Source organism: Phalacrocorax carbo, chromosome 2 (assembly GCF_963921805.1).
Source record: "Phalacrocorax carbo chromosome 2, bPhaCar2.1, whole genome shotgun sequence".
NCBI lineage: Eukaryota > Metazoa > Chordata > Aves > Suliformes > Phalacrocoracidae > Phalacrocorax > Phalacrocorax carbo.
In genome coordinates this window covers 145390883-145407060 of record NC_087514.1, presented here as the reverse complement: position 1 = coordinate 145407060, position 16178 = coordinate 145390883, and the positions used below count along the sequence as shown (strand labels likewise).

The window sequence follows — 16178 nt, the reverse complement described above, 5'->3', positions numbered from 1 at the left end:
TAGATAAGCAAAACCTCCATGGGAACTTGAACAAGGATAGTAGGATCAGTCTCTTTCACAGTTACTGTGATTAATGTTGCAAGACAAATTCTTACTCCTATGGTTTGATAAAGCCATTTTTATAGTCCATTTCACCAAGCATTTAAATTGCATTTTGCCTTACTAATCAAGGTGTTGTGAACCTTAAAAACATCACTGTATTCTTATCATGTGATTCATTTGAAATAGCGTCAAAGATAGCACTTAAGAGCATCCTTCCTAGGCAAGTATGGATTAGGGGTTTTTAATAGTATTCAGCTAATAGACTGTGAGATTCAACTATAAATCAGCCTCTTCAAGGGCGAGATTAAGACAGAAGGTATTCACAATCTGGGTAGTGTTATTCAGTGCCAGTTTGGTAGAAGGATATAAATGTGCAGTTTTGCATGCAGAAGTTAACCCTTTACCTGGAGATGCTCAGCTGGAACAGGGTTCAGAGGTCCTGTGCTGCTTCAGGCAGGCAAGAGCAGGAAGCCATAGAAAAAGTGCAACTAGTTCTGCTCGGCACGGGGTGAATAAAGCCAATGAGTGGGCTTTTTGCTTATACTCAGTGTGGACTGGACTCCTGCTGAAATTAGGGGTGAAATTCTTGTTGCTTTCAGTGCTGCCAGGCAGTCAGTTCTGAGCTCGTTTGAAAATCTCACTCCACGTTCTTTCAGTTGTTTCCAGCTGATTTTGTGGGAGTTCTGGAGGATTTGCCTTTCAGTCCTGGGCATATCTTTATGTTATGGTATAATTCACTGCACTATATTCCCTTTTTCCATCTGTTTGGTTTGGGTTTTTTTTCCCTACCGTTCATCCTTTTTCCATCCATCATATGTCCATCCATTTTCTTACTCTGATAACTCTTTGGGGTTGAGTTTTGTTTTTGTTTTTAAAGGGCTTCCCTTTTCTTTCTCAGCCACTCTGATTCTGTGACTTGATATGGCATCTTTCCCAAGTAAGAGCTTCAAAATCAGCTTGTCAGAAATCTTGTTGATAAGTGGTCTCCAAGTTTTAACAGGTAAAGGCAATGGAGTTTTGGTCCTTGTTAGTAAAAGGAATGATGGTTCAGAAGCAGAGCACATTGTGTATAAAGCAGTAAGACCCTTTCTTTTTGTGTATGGGTGCCTCTGTACAGAGGTGGCTTGGTTGTTCTGTTTCTAAGAACAGCACGGGTTCTGTTCACTGCTGCAGCTCACACCCAGGAGTGAATTACACAGCATCTGTCTTCTATATTTCTAGTTCTGGTTTGGACAAATAAGTTGCAGTGTCCAAGTGCTCTGTAAGTGGTGAATCAGTGGAAAGAACCCAAAGGAACAGCATGGGGTGGGTGGAGTGGGGGAGAGGGGAAAATGGTGAGGAGCAAGGAAAATAAAAATGCTGGAGGAAAAAACTTCACGACAATGCATACAGCAGAAGCTTGATGACAGAATAGGGTGATTGTATGCGATTGAACCTAGATGCAGGGTGAGCTGAGGTGACTGGAATAAGACCTTGGTATCTCAGTCATTTACTAATTTACAGCTCAATCTTCTACCAGGACTGCTAGAGCAAGAGGAGCACACAGGAGGTTGGTGAAAATAAGACAACAGGAATTAAAGATCACTGTCTGGCACTTGCCTTGGTTCCTTTTATGAACACTTATTCTCATTGCGTAAATAAAGAATAAACAAGGGAGAAAGAATTAAGCTCAAGTCAATAAGCTAAGGTCCAAGCAAAAAGATCCACTTCACCTGTGGTATTTCCTGTACATATTATATTGGCTGTGAATATTGCATGTCATCAGCAACTTTAGGAAATCACATCTGCTAAATATTTTACTGGTGAATATTTTAAATAACTTCAAAACATAATGTTCAGAGGCTTCCCATTTCAATTCTTTTTATTAAATTACATTTTCTGATCACAGTGTAAAGCAGAAAATATAATTCAGAATATGAAGCAGGGTTATTTTAAAGAATCAAATACTTTTTAGTCACTAGCAGAAAACTCCCCTTTTATACAATGGCTTCACAACAGAAGTCAATAAGATTTCTTTGGCAATGTTTTCAGCTAAATCAACTGTTAATAATCTTATTGTAATAGGGAAATAAATGTGACAGCATTGTCAGAATATGTTCTCTCTTTTAAAGTTTGTTGCTTTTTCTCCCTCCCCCCTTCCCCTCCCCCCAACAGAACAACTATTAATAAACATGGAATTTACCAGTTTGAACAGGCTTCAAAATGTAAGGCAATTCAGGACAACATTTTGTCATCATCTATCAAGAAGAAAAGGTAGGTGTTTGCTGGCTTTCTGCTTTGTTTGTTTTAAATAGAAGGGTAAAAGATTGTTCCTTTTACATAGTTCTCGATGAGATTAAGGTGGAGCTATACAACAGGAAACTGAAATTGTTCAACCAATGTTTACCTGCACTTTTTCTTTCACATGCATTAGATTTATTCGAGGTTGGATTTTATTTTATTATTTTCACAATATAAGCCAAGAAGATTTCTCCTTGCCAGTTAGCAACATTTTATTCCAAGATAGTCACAGGAAGGTAGAACAGAATCTGTGAGGTCTAATCTAATTCTTGAGTGTCTTTTTTCCTGATTGGTGAATGCTCCTGCTATGAGCAACCTCAGTTAATGGATTCCATTCAGCATATTCACTGGAGTAGCTATAGAAATGTATTAGTATAAAAACTTGCTAATTAATTGCACTCATTATAATAAGTAGTCCACAGGAAACTAATTATTCACTTTTAGGTACATTGAAAAACACCCCAAATGAATTTTGGGTTTCAACTTGCTGTTCGGCCTTTTTCTGCCATGGAAAAAAATATTTTGTATCAGCCCTCCTCAAACTCCTTGCCACTTATTAAAGTGAAAATGGGAGAGCACCCCATTGCTTTTGACATGTAACATTTGCCTATATGGATGCACCAATAAATAGAACATTGTAAATAAGAAAGGCTTCCTATTAGGACTGAGTTCCAGCTGAAAATTAATTATGTGCCATGGTGTCTTTAAAATTGGAGGCTTCCCCCCTCTCAACTTATGAAGAGAAATGGAATGAGAAACAAAAACTGTGCTAAAAATAATTATGTGCCTTTCCCCATTCGAAGGACTGGAGAAGTCAAAATTTTCCTTAACACAGAAACAACATTCAATCATGATTTTAAAACTTCTCCTGTCTTTTCTGTCCCCTTCTCACTTTCTCATGGCGTTTTAAGGTCTTTCAGCTATTTTTAAGTCACCATATTCCCAGTATTCTTTTTCTATTCTTTTAATTCTGTCTTTTTTTTCTTCTCTATAACCTCTTCTCCCATCAATATTCTACCTCGTCAGCAACAATATCATTGAAGTTTTTACTCTTTTGAAAAGTGGTAGACCACTATGTTACTGATGTGCTGCTAGTGAGAGCTGAAACAGAGACTGGCAAACAGGTCGACGAATTGAGTGAGGAATTGAGTGATTAACACTAAGAGGACAACCAGTCACTGTATTGCCTCAAAAATCCAGTTATAGCAATATAAATGCTGTTATTTATCCCCTGCGTTACAAGGTTGTACAGGCTGCAGGAATACAGACGTGCTGTTCATATCTAGAACATTTTGAAGCAGAGATTGTAGGAGAAGCTTTAGGAATTGTCAGGCCTTTATTCTGCAGCTTAAAGTGAAAGGAGCTGCACCATTTAACGAGGCAGAAGATTAACTGGGCAGGTAGGAAAAGAAACTGATGCTTGGAACAAAGAAGCAAGGGATTGCTTTGTGCCATGCATATTGCAACTCATTGCCCTTCACTGAGAGGAGCTGCAGGGATCTTCATTGCTTTTTCAAGGTGTGACACACAGGCAGGGTGTATAAATGCTTGATATTGCAGTTCTAGACTTTCAGAGGCATTCTGGACACTCTTGCCTTTTAGGTTGGCAGGAAGGGGAAAAAATTACTAGTTTAAAGCTTGTCAAATGATTTGATAGTAAAAATGCTATGTAAGTGGGAAGTTGTTATTATAGCAAATATGTGCTGGTGGTGATAAAAAGCCTGAAATGCTGAGTTTTGCTGGCTGTTTTCTGGTTTTATGCTAGAGCAAGTCCTGTGCACGCTCTCCTGAGGGCCTTAAAAACTGATAGTTGTTTTGGTGGTATTAAAATGTCCACAGGCAAAAGGGATCTTCCTTTCTCTTGCAATTCATGCTGTTGTTTTTCTTTTTATTTGTTTCTTTCTTGAACATAAGCTGCCAAGTAGGAATATCTCCTTTTTTCACTCCTGCTGCTCGACTTCCTTTCTAATTCAAATAGCTTTTTTTCAAGTAGTTGTTTCGTTTTAGCAAGTAACCAGTGGGGCTGCATCTGTCTCTGTTCTGATATTTTACCTATTGTCTCTCTACTGTCTCAACACTTCTGTCCTTGCTGTTGTCCTTTAGATATCTGCCAAAAGTTAGAAGATACTTATACTTTGTCAGTGCCTTGACTGTGCATAATAATTCCACCTTAGCCACTGCAGTTAACATAGAAGGTCACTGTGTACCTGAAAAGTACTATAGGCAAAAAAACCCTTCCAGGTGTTATTTGTCAACAAGGCTCATACAGTATAAGTGAGTTTCCTACAACCACAAGTTATTATAGTGGTTGTGGTGCAGGTGGCAGACAAAAACAGGACAAAACGTGTTTCATTCACTATTCTCAGCACTGTAATTATTGTCTTGTCCATGTATTTTTATAGTTCAATTTACCTGAGCTTTTTTATCTTAATAATAAACCCTTTTAGCATCAGTGAATATGTGCTGTAAGCTCCTGGGTGCCAGTGGAAATATATGTATTGTCCCAGCTCTTTAAAATAGAACAGTGGAGAAGAGGACTGTCTGGATTACAGCAGAGCCATGAGATGATATTCTGATGGCCTTCTGGACTGATTCCATCAGAGGAGTGAGTCCCCAAGGCTCCTTTAAAGCAGGAAATGCTAAAATAGGCTTTCTGAGAGGAAAACAAAGCTTCCTGGGCTGTCAACCCTGCTGTAGCAAATCCCAGAGCTTTACTTTAAGTCTTCAGAAGAATTAATCTATGGAAATATTGTCTGTATTCAAGTAGAGTTCATTTCATGGCAGCCTTATATGGGTGTGAGCAGTTGTGGCGGCCACCTTGCGGATCTGCAGCAGCCAGGAGCTGCTGACCCCCAGGACATGCTGCTGGGTTGTCTTGTGGTGCTGTGCCAGTGCTGGCAAAGATGAGTTCTGAGAGTCCATAGTGTGTTCGTAAGTCACAAGAGGAGCACAACTGGATGCGCAGGTAGAGCAGAGGTGGTGGTGTGCTATGTAAGTGGTGCTTTTCTGGGTAAGCTGGTGACCTTAAGACACCTCTGAGCAAGAGTGATTCCACCCAGTAGAGAGCAGTGGAAAGGCAGCAATGTTCTTGCATTGTTGTTGGTGCTTTTACCCTAGGTGCAGCTTCTGTTACATGCACAAGAAGATCCTCACAGTTTCTGAGAGTCAGGGCCCGTGTTTCTCATGAGGCCTTGGAACTGGCGTTAGAGATGATGCTTTGATTTTTCTCCTTATGAAATGTTTCCCCATAACTTGCTAATAACTTGTCAGTCCATGTGATTTCTTTCTGAGCTGACGGTAATTTTTCTTTTCATTTCTGACTCCAATCTTCATCTTATCAATGTCTTTAGGCTAGAATTTGCTTTTTCTATGTTTTGTTTTGTTTTGTTTTTCTCCTGCATAATGAAAGCCTTCATGCCCTGTTATCCTATTAATTTTTGGAATTTTTCCATAAGGTCCAGCATCCTAGAGTTATTTATTGTTTAGCCATAAGGAATAAAACTAGGTGAGTGATTCAACATCCGCACAGGCTGTTTTGGTCCTGTGCTTCTGTCCCATCCTCCCCCCACATGCACTCCCTGCCCAGCCCTGTGCTGGTACTGGCACTTGTCTGACCCCACAGTGAGCCAAGTAGCAGCTTCAGCAAGGAAGTAGTTCCGTTTTCTCTGGCTACGGTTCCAAGGTTGCTAATACAACATTAGCAGGCAGCTGCCAAAATAGGAAGGCCTTGTTCCCAGTTTCTCCACTCCCATCACTTCTTGTCTATACTGGCTGTGATGTTTGGTGGAATGTTTCCCAATCTGCTTTAACACACCAAAGAGAAGGAAACGTATATGCATTGTTTTTTCTTTCTGGGTTATTTTTTTGCCATGGTAGTGAATTAAAGTGGCCTGTGAAGGCATTTAACAAGTTCAACAGCTGGCAAAAACAAAGCAGAGGTGGAGTCAAGTATCAGCAGTTGCACAAGGGAGAGAACAGGTCTGGAGTTGGACTGGAAGGAGGAAGAATGTACTGCACCAGGTCAGATCAGCTACAGCTGCAACAGAACTACTTTTCCTCTTCTCCCACTTCTGCCCATTCATTCCTGCTCTCTTGACTTGTGCAGGGGTTCAGTAAAATCAGTTTAGTCACGATCATCTAGTTCCTTTAAAAGTTTGCTAAGTTCAGAGATTGGAAATTGTGTGTGTTGTAACAGGTGTAAACTTGAGCCAAAAACTGGCCTCACCATCATCGAGTACAGGGGGACAATCGCTTCCCTACTCCTGCTGGCCACACTATTCCTGATAGAAACCAGGATGCTGTTGGCCTTCTTGGCCACCTGAGCACACTGCCGGCTCATGTACAGCCAGCTGTGAACCAGCACCCCCAGGTCCTTTTCCACTGGCCAGCTTTCTAGCTTTCTTCCCCAAGCCTGTAGCATTGCATGGGGTGGTTGTGGCCCAAGTGCAAGACCCGACACTTGGCCTTGTTGAGCTCCATGAGGCCACACCTCAAGTACTATGTTCAGTTTTGGGCCCCTCACTCCAAGAAAGACATTGAGGTGCTGGAGATGTCCAAAGAAGGGCAACAAAGCTGGTGTAGGATCTGGAGAACAAGTCTTTTGAGCAGCGGCTGAGGGAACTGGGGTTGCTTAGCCTGAGAAGAGGAGGCTGAGGGGAGGCCTTGTCACTCTCTACAACTACCTGACAGGAGGTTGTAGTGAGGTGGGTGTCCGTCTCTTCTCCCAGATAACAAGTGATGGAACAAGAGGGAACGGTCTTGTGTTGCATCATGGCCTCAAGCTGCACGAGGGGAAGTTTAGATAAGATATTAGGAAATATAACTTCACTGAAAGGGTTGTCAGGGACTGGAACAGGCTGCCCAGGGAAGTGGTTGAGTCACCATCCTTGGTGGTATTTGAAAGGATGTTTGGATGTGGTGCTTAGGGACATGGTTTAGTGGTGGACTTGGCAGTGTTAGGTTAATGGTTGGACTTGATGATCTTAAAGGTCTTTTCCAACATATACGATTCTGTATGTATTCTGTATTCTAATGCAGAATTCCTCTAAAACGTTTCATTTCTTTTTGCATGTGGAAATGGGACATGATTTTACTCAGGGGTAGATAAACAAGTTAGCTGTAGTAGTTGCAGTACTTTTATGAAGCAAACCAATAAAGGGATCTGTTTTTTCACATGTTTGCTGTAAAGCTGTGGTACTAAAAGCATGCTGAACACAGAGAGAAGGAAGTTTTCGGGTTGTTGACCTATGCTGTTGCAAGCCACTGCAGCCTTTTTTGTATTCCTTTTTATCCATTCTCACATTCCATTTAAACAAGTGAGGTTTCTTGCCATCCCAACTCTTGTAAAACTGTTCAAAATAGACACTTCTAATTTCCAGCTTAAATAAACCTATAATCATTTGGTTTGGGGCCAATGCTAAGCCATTTTTGCTAAAATAATACAAGGCAGATCTTTTCTGGAGACATGAGTTCCATAGAATTTGTAGTCATGGCATCCATATAATCTCTTCTTCCCATTCCCCCCAATCCCCTTATATAAGTCAGAGTTACTGTTTTTAAAAAACCCACATTAGGATCCAGGCACAAATAGGAGAACTATTAACATTGAACCTATAAGGCAAGAAACGTGTCCATTCTTTTGACTTACATGTTCTGAAGTATTTCACATATGGATAGATTTAAATATCCTGGAAGGGTTTAAAAAGAGCAGAAAGCTCTTTGGTTACCCCTACCAATATAACCAAAGTGCTCGTTGATGTAACACAACAGATCGTTTCATTTAAGAGATAATTTGAAGGAAAACTTACATCTGTAAATATTGGTCTATGGTCTTAGATGATTGAACTGGGCTTTGCGGACTCCATAAGGTAAACGAAAGAAAAGGCATGAGAAGTGTAATGTCTCATCTTGGCTTGCAAGAGCCACATTTCAAAACATTTCTGAAGTTTAAAACACCAAATACAAGAAAGAGATTTTTTCTATTATTTTGGACTTTTGCACTTGAGGTGATTTTTAATAACTTCAAGATATTTATGGTCAAATATTTAATTATGAAACCAGTATACTTTTGAAAGTTTCTGAAAAGAAATGTTCATTAGGACACCACTATTAAGAAACAATGTTTAACAGGTCATGCTAATTAAATGATAGTAATGTTACAAATTACAAAAATAAATAGGTCACGGAGTTCTAAAAGCAATCTATTATATATGCATCAAGCACATTATTATTAATAAATGCATCACTTGAATGTTTTAGAGACTGTTTCTAAATATACATACGTGTATATTCTAGTGTTTGATGTTGCCTTTTTTTAGATATTCAGAAGATTATTATCTTCACATAGTCACAAAACTGCAGAACTGCACCTGGATACGGAGACCAGAAGAATCTACAAAATTCAGGTAGTTTTCATTGTCTCATTCAGAAAAATTGTTTACCGTAGATTCATTTAACGAACTATAAATTTAAATCTTCCCTTTTGAAAAGATAATTTTGTATTGCTTTTGGACTGCATTTGTTGCTATACCTTTCTATTAATCTTTTGGTGCTGGGGCTCTTGTTTATTTGTATTGAATGTGCAAACTGAGTAGGATAAAAGAACTACAGAAATGAAGTAATATTACCTGTCTCCACCAATGAACAGTTAACTATCTTAAGTAGGAGAGATTAAAATATTCCTGACACAAAACCTACAGTATTAAAAAAAACCAGTAATGTGATTTTGTCCATCTGAACTGGCACTCTGGTAAAAGACTGTGTAATGAAGCAGTGTATTTCCTACCCCAAGACTATTGCTTCTATTACAGAAGTGCCCAAGGCATTCATTAGGTTTGACGCTGTGTGTCATGGCTCCTGAGCATGTAAGCACGTGATTACATCTGTCCATGTTTGGGATGGCACATAAGTACATGCTCTGTAGGGACAGTGGTCCCTGAAAATCTTCCACTCTATTTGGAAATGTATCATGCTGGGTTTAGAGAACAGCTTTGCTGTGCCAACCCTGTTTTCTCCAGGGGGAGATACTCTCTTGAATTGCAGTATTACATGGATCAGAATTAAAGAGTCTGTCATGATCATTAAAAATAAATAAACTGACCTACCTTCTAACCCTTTGGAGTTAACTAGCTTTGAAAACTTAATATCCAGATGCTCAGCATGATACCCTTGGAAGATGTGGTTTCGGGCGGGGGGGGGAAGCTTTTTGTGCAACATACGTTGCTGTGTTTGCTGTGGATCATAATTGACTAACGTTGTTTCTCAAAGCTGAGATAGGAGAAAATCACAGAGTTAAGGTTTAAGAAACTTTCAATTAGCTCAGGCAGGCTTTAGCTGTGCACAGAGATATCACAGCATGATAAGGAGGAGCTGCAGAAGCAGCACATTCTGTTTCAGAACAGGCAGGTGTCTTGTACAGAGTTGACAAGAGGTGAAGCTGCTCTCATCTGCTCTTCACCCTACATTTAGGGTTTATGTTTTCCAATCTTTTTAAACTTAATCTTCCTTCTGAACAGGCCAGCTACCACTTACTAGAAATTTGCCACTTCTGCTGTGCTAGGTGTTCGAGTCAGTGGCCAAGTAACCACTCCTTGTTCCAGCTTAACTTCTGCATTTGTCACTTCTGCATTCTCCCTTCCACTGGGCCAACTCATTCTACACCTTCTAGGTATATGGGAATCAAACATGACACCCTCTATCTAAACCATCATATGAGACTGTTGGACTTTAAGTACAAGGTGCTTACTGTTCCTCTTACTGTCTTTGCCTTCCAGCAAGGAGTGGGGGTCATAAGTAGTCAAGGTGGGTTATACGACCAATGATTAGACCGGAAATATTCAAAAGTGCACTAGGCCACTTAGAAAATGTGGACTGTATATACATTTTGGTGAGCTTGCTAGCTTTAACTTACTTCAAATACCAAGCAAAAAAAAACTCTTTTAAAACCCATGGTTCAGCACAGGCTGAACGAATTCTTGTTACTTAATTTACATTCAAGCATTGTGGTGTTATGCTTTCATTGCCTTTTGACGTCTAAACTAGCTAGCTATAGCTAGTTTGTATGTGTACAGCCCATGCTGCAATTCTGATGACAGTACTGTGTAGTCTTCTGTCCCTCTGAAGTTTGTCTGCTTTGGTATCATCCAAAAATTCCATTGATATGACCAAGAACTGGTACTTTTGTTTAGAGCATTGCGGATGATTATTTTGCAAAAGACGTGCTTTTGCAGAAGTCTTTCCTTTCTTTTTCCATTCTCTCAGACTCCTCTTCTCTCTGTTGTTTTCTGGAAACAGAATATTAAAATTTTACAGTTGTCCTTGCTCCCAGACCATACCGGAGACTTTCAAGGCTCTTAGCAGTTGGTGAATAGAGGCTTTAAAAGAAAGATTAAAATAAGAGAAAACCAAATTCACTATAAAGTTTACCGATTGTAAACACTGTATACACTCCATGCTTACAGCACTCCCAGACTTAAGCACAAGAGCCTGGAACTAGCTTTGCAAGCACACTCTAGCTGAGAAATGATGCATTGACATCTAGAAATGTGGTGAAATAAATAAATTAATAATCCTTTGGCAGTACATCTCTTCCTTTTTTGAACTTTGCCTAGTGTCAGTAATGCATAATAATTGTGTAAGACAAATATTATTCAGTTCTAAAAATCTCATTAAGTCGGTAGATAAACACCTGTTTTGTGGAAGAGGAAATTAATCTCAGAGGGGCTCTGCAGCAGGAATTGGGTAATACAGCTAGCCACCTTCAGGAGGAAAGCTTGAAGTTGCCTCTCTCTCATAATATTCACCTGCCAGAGCCACCAGAAGTCTGCCTGCTGACTAGACTGTGGAGAAGCTGCTTGACTTCTTTCCTTGTTTGCCCATCTGTTAAATGGAGTGAGCACTTACCTGTTTCTCAGGCGTGGTGTCAATTGTATGACAACTCTGTATTATCCTGAAGGTCTGAAGAACAGACATGCATATTTATAATGGATTTAATGTCTTACGCTTCAGGGCATAAACTAACCTCTAGTTAATAAGGTTCAAAAGCAGCTTCCCGTGGGGTAGTGAATTTCTCAAAGAAGCTTTCATGTGTTTTCCTTTGCAGCTTTTGCTGTTGGCTACCATCATACTGGTAGTGAAGTGAATGAATATGTGATCTGAGCCAGTGGCTCTCGTTCCTAGAAGACAGCACTGTGTGCCAATGGGAACACATCAGTTCTCTTTGTAAGCTGCACTCCCAGCAGATCTAGGCCAAATAAAAGGATATGAATTAGAAGTGCAGTGCAGGAAAGAAATAGTTGTCTTTATATTTGGCAAAAGGCTTACAACTGACAGCCACGCGTGGCACAAACCACAGTGGTTTTGCCAACCCATTGTACAAAAAACAGAGTGCAGGATTCCAGATTGACCCTCTACTACCTAGCTCAGCTTTGCCATGCAGCTGTGCAAACTGTATCCATTTGTTGTCACAGAGCTGCCCTTTTCCTTTTCCAAATGGCTTCCTCTAAAGCTGCCCTGCTGTGCACGCTCACATGCACTACTTGGCTATTTTGCTATCTGGCAGCGGTCAGTGGTTTTTGACAGCTATGTGATGTTTACCCATCCGTTCCTCAAAATCAAGAAGAATCATGAGGCAAGTACAAGCCATGATGTTCTCCTTAATACCTCCCATATCCACAGTACCTCTTCTCTGTTTGATTTTTGTCTGGCCTCTGTCAGGGAACCAGTCTCCTGGCCCTTCACTTATTTCAGTATCTGTAATGATGACATCAGCCCTGCCAGATTTAGACTGCCCTCAGACGAGCAAGTGCAAGCGCTTGGTTTGTTGCATTTGCAATCTAGTTAAGATTTGTTGTGCCTCACATTAGTGTTTGTCAGCCAGTGCTGAAGAGATTTTATCTAACTTCACAAGAGGGTCTAGCAATGGTGAAGTACCTACACCAGAAGTGGTGTAAATGGCATCCTTCTAACAGTGATTTAGGGAAGGTCTTCTCCAGTGTTAACTGCTACTGACATGTAGAGAACTATTGAAGTATTTTTTATTCAGACCCTTCCTTTAAGAAATTCAGCTGTGCTTCTCTTGTTCTTTTTTTATTTCTTTTGTTTTTTGCAGCTCTACAATCATGTAGCATCCCTTTGTTTCTAAGCCCACCTGAATTTTTCCTCCCTTTTCAGGGTTACATCAGCTCTGACTTGTTTTAGACAAAGCAAATCCTCAGATTTCTTGGTTATAAGAGAGGATTGGTACAAACTTGTAAAAGGAGGGGAAATACTCTCACAGCTGCCTGGAAGCATCTTTCTTAAAGCTCCAGAAAAAAGCTGCGCTGGGTAGCTTCCTCTGCAAAGGCTCTTCTAGCTACAGTCAGTAGAGTCTCAGGTTCCCTAGGTAACCTGAATATTAATTATTATATTAGTATTCTTCAAAGATTTTCCACTTAAAAGAAATGTTTCCTTAGCGCAACAAATTACAGAGCCCAATTGGGTGCAAACTGTAATTGTTTTTACACCTCCACATCTCTTTGCTTCACAGACTTTTAAGCTTGATCTATTCTCACTTGGGCTGTACACCCATGGTGGCAAATACTCTGCAGGTTTTCCAAATAGTTGTAACTCTATTTTTGCTGGAAGCTAACAAATAGCTAAAACAGCCCTCAGAATGACTGGGCGGAAGGGGAGGGAATATATGGAGAAAGTCTGAGCAGATGCTGTGTTTCAAAGAAGCGTCTGGGCATTGTATCTGTGGGCTATCTTGCTGATCTTGGAGCCTGGCAAAGCAATGCAACAGTTCTTCAGGAGTGGTATCACACTGGAAGAGCCCTGTGTGAGCTGTGGATAGTGGGTCCGCTCCCCATGGAAACACCATTCCTGCCAAACCTTATTTGCATCTGATAATGAAGGGAGAAGGAAATTTCTCGGTGTAAAATACAGTTTTAACCCCCCTAATGTTACACTGCGGGTTAGCTGTCATGCTGCTCCACCCCACCAAAATATTTTAAACTTTTTTTAAAAGAAAGCATCATTACTTGAAAAAAAGAACCCTAGGTCTTGAAAAGAATAGTTAAAAGATCAAGCCATCTTCCTAGTCCTGTAATTTCCCCTCCTGCTTTTTATTCCACTCGACCTCTATTACCCTTTTCCCACTTTAATATCTCTTCTGAAAAGAGTGTGTTAAACATTCCTGCAGATTATAAAATCCCACTCCTTCTTGAAGAGATTAATTTGTAGGGTGCTTCACTCCAACATATATAACAGTATTGCTTAACACATCTGTGTATTGCAATGAACCATAGTTGAAACACAAATAAAATATCCTGCAAGGTCAATTAATGCTTACATACGCTCACACCACCACATAATCAATAGCTTTCCTAACACTAAGCAGATCAATCATTCCACTGTATTCTCTGAAATCTTCCATTCCAGTATACAATAAAATATGCAGAACTTTGAGATTACAGTGTGATTTAAGAGTACATTTGCTGCACAGATTTAATAGATCATACGAAAAATTAGGGATACATATTCAGAGACATATTTCTGTTTCAGAAGAAAAAAAGGCTGGATGGAGAGATAGTAATGGGTGACAGTTTGGAGAAACGGTTGAACCTTTTAATTGCTCTACAGACTATATACTTTCGTAAAGGTTGGACGCTATCTGTAAGGGGAACCTAATTTTGGGTCCGAATGAGTTAATTATGTCTTCATGGCATACTCTAAACAGTCTTCGGTTTGAAAGTCTTATTACAGTTTTTAAATATTCAGCCTTGATTTCAGATTCAACCCTGTTGCCTTTCATTGTCTTAGAAATTTATGATGTTACTTCATTTATAGGCAGTTCAAGGGCTGTCGGTGTGGCATTCCTCTTCAACATGTTGTTTCAGGTATCAGATTTAACCACTCTTTTTTAAAAGATTGGAATATGTCATATATGTCTCATTGCACTTTGATGACTTGGATTGACAAGAGCCTGCAGAAACCCGTATCATTGTCTAGGGCACCCAGTGCAGTACAGTAAGATAATTTATTGCTAATATTTTTTTAATATTTTAATAATAAAATATTACAGCAGTGGCCATAAATAGAAGGCAGTCTCTCTGTTATATAGTGGAACTTTTTGTGGGTTCTCTACTGTCACGACAGTCTCTTCAATATGAAACCTCAAAGTCTTTGTTGTCTTCACATGTGCAATACAATAGCTCACATGAACTAATGATTGCAGATACCCAAGCTGGGTGAACTATTAAAACAAGTTATTAGGCAAGCATAGACTTTTTCTGGTTATTAGTTATCCACAGACTTTTGTTGCCTGGAATACTTTGCCCTTTATTGAAATATTATAAACTGTGCTGTGAAATACACTTAGCGTCATGCTTACAGGAGTTACAGCTTTAAATATTTGCTAATATTACTTTGTGATTTTTTTTGGTTTTTTTTTTTTTTAATGTGGTGTTTATGTGCATTTGGTAACTGAAGATCCATAAAGAGATATCTCTGTGTAGGCATTGCTGGTGTGGATAATGTGCAAAAGCTTTCTAACAGGTCTGATATGATACTCTTTTTGCAAACAAACATGCACTTGTACAGATGTTTATAAAAGGTGGCCTAGAATCAAATGGACTTACACCATTACTGAAAGAATTCTGGCCAGATATATATTAAAAGTCTCCAGTTGTTGAAATTCTGCATCTTGCCTGGGCAACCTGTTTCAGTGTGATTCCTAATACTGAACTTGACCTTTCTTTAGTGCAAATTAAAATTATTTCCTCCCTCCTCACCCCGTGGCCTTAGAGGACAGCTGAGCATCTCCTATTTAGAACAAAGTTTTGCATATTTTGATACTTCTGCAGTGTCCACGCCATCCAGTTTTCCCCTCTTGCCACCTCAATTTAGTCCAATATGTAATGACAGTGAAGTATTTCACAGTCTCCTCAGCAATGAAGTCGTCCCTCTTGCCCCAGGTCTATAGGCACTGGTGTGACACTGAAGTGTAGTCTACACAAAAGAAATACTATTAAGTTCACACAGTCTTGTCAGAATCTGTAGGCTCACGTCCCCCTGGGGGTACTGCAGCCTCCTGAGGATCACGGCAAACTGTGTTGGCCCAGTGGTCCAGCTCCAGGCTGGAGCAGAAAATTCCAGTACTATCCTCTCTTTCCTGTGTCCCAAAGTATGAGGCTGTGTAAAGTTTTGGTGCAGAAGCAACTGCCTTTTCATACCGCATACATATCTGAATAAAATATTTTTTAAAAATACAGAATAAAAATACTTTAGCTAAGCATTTCTAATGAAAGAAGGAGTTCTGAATAAAAACCATCCTACTTACTGCAGGAGGTAGAGTCAAAGGTCCTCTTGGTGCTTGTATCGGTAGTTTGGATGAGTGGGGAGTTTTTAAACTCTGCAGAAGCTCCTTGCATAGAGACAAATTTTAGCCTTATTATAGATTCTTCCCATTTCACTCAGGATAAGGGCAGAGCTGGCTTCTGGACAAGCCGAGAAACTGCTAGCCTTTGACTAATTGTTGACTGCTTTAGACCTTATGGCTGGTTGAAATCGAGCTGTCGGAAGGTGTTGAGATGTGTGCAGTCTCTTCTGGATGTACACACACCATGTCCTGTCAGCAGGCACGTGCAGCCTGTATGCAAGCACTGAACTAGCTAAAATGCATATATTCGTATTAGTGCAGAACCAAGCAGAGCTAATTACTTCTGCTGCTGCGAAGGATGTAATAGTTCAGGCTGAGCTTCTTGGCCTCAGAGCTACTACAGGAGCTGCAAAGAAACTACAGCATACTTAGATCCTACAGATACTTACTGATTTCCACTAAATGGAGTGGACTTTGCGTGTGAAGTGTTTGTGTTATG

At 40.0% G+C, this 16178-nt stretch overlaps 1 protein-coding gene across 2 annotated transcripts in view; it reads left to right on the top strand.

The window, feature by feature from the left end:
* ST8SIA6 (ST8 alpha-N-acetyl-neuraminide alpha-2,8-sialyltransferase 6) overlaps positions 1 to 16178 on the top strand; it is a 48612-nt gene that overhangs the window by 6262 nt on the left and 26172 nt on the right. For both annotated transcript variants that reach the window (XR_010371758.1, XM_064444721.1), the window contains exons 3-4: positions 2197 to 2295; positions 8640 to 8726. Coding sequence is in view for 1 of the 2 variants with exons in the window: in XM_064444721.1 (XP_064300791.1) it covers positions 2197 to 2295; positions 8640 to 8726 (186 nt within the window). In the remaining variant the exon portion in view is untranslated. The remainder of the gene's footprint in view (positions 1 to 2196; positions 2296 to 8639; positions 8727 to 16178) is intronic.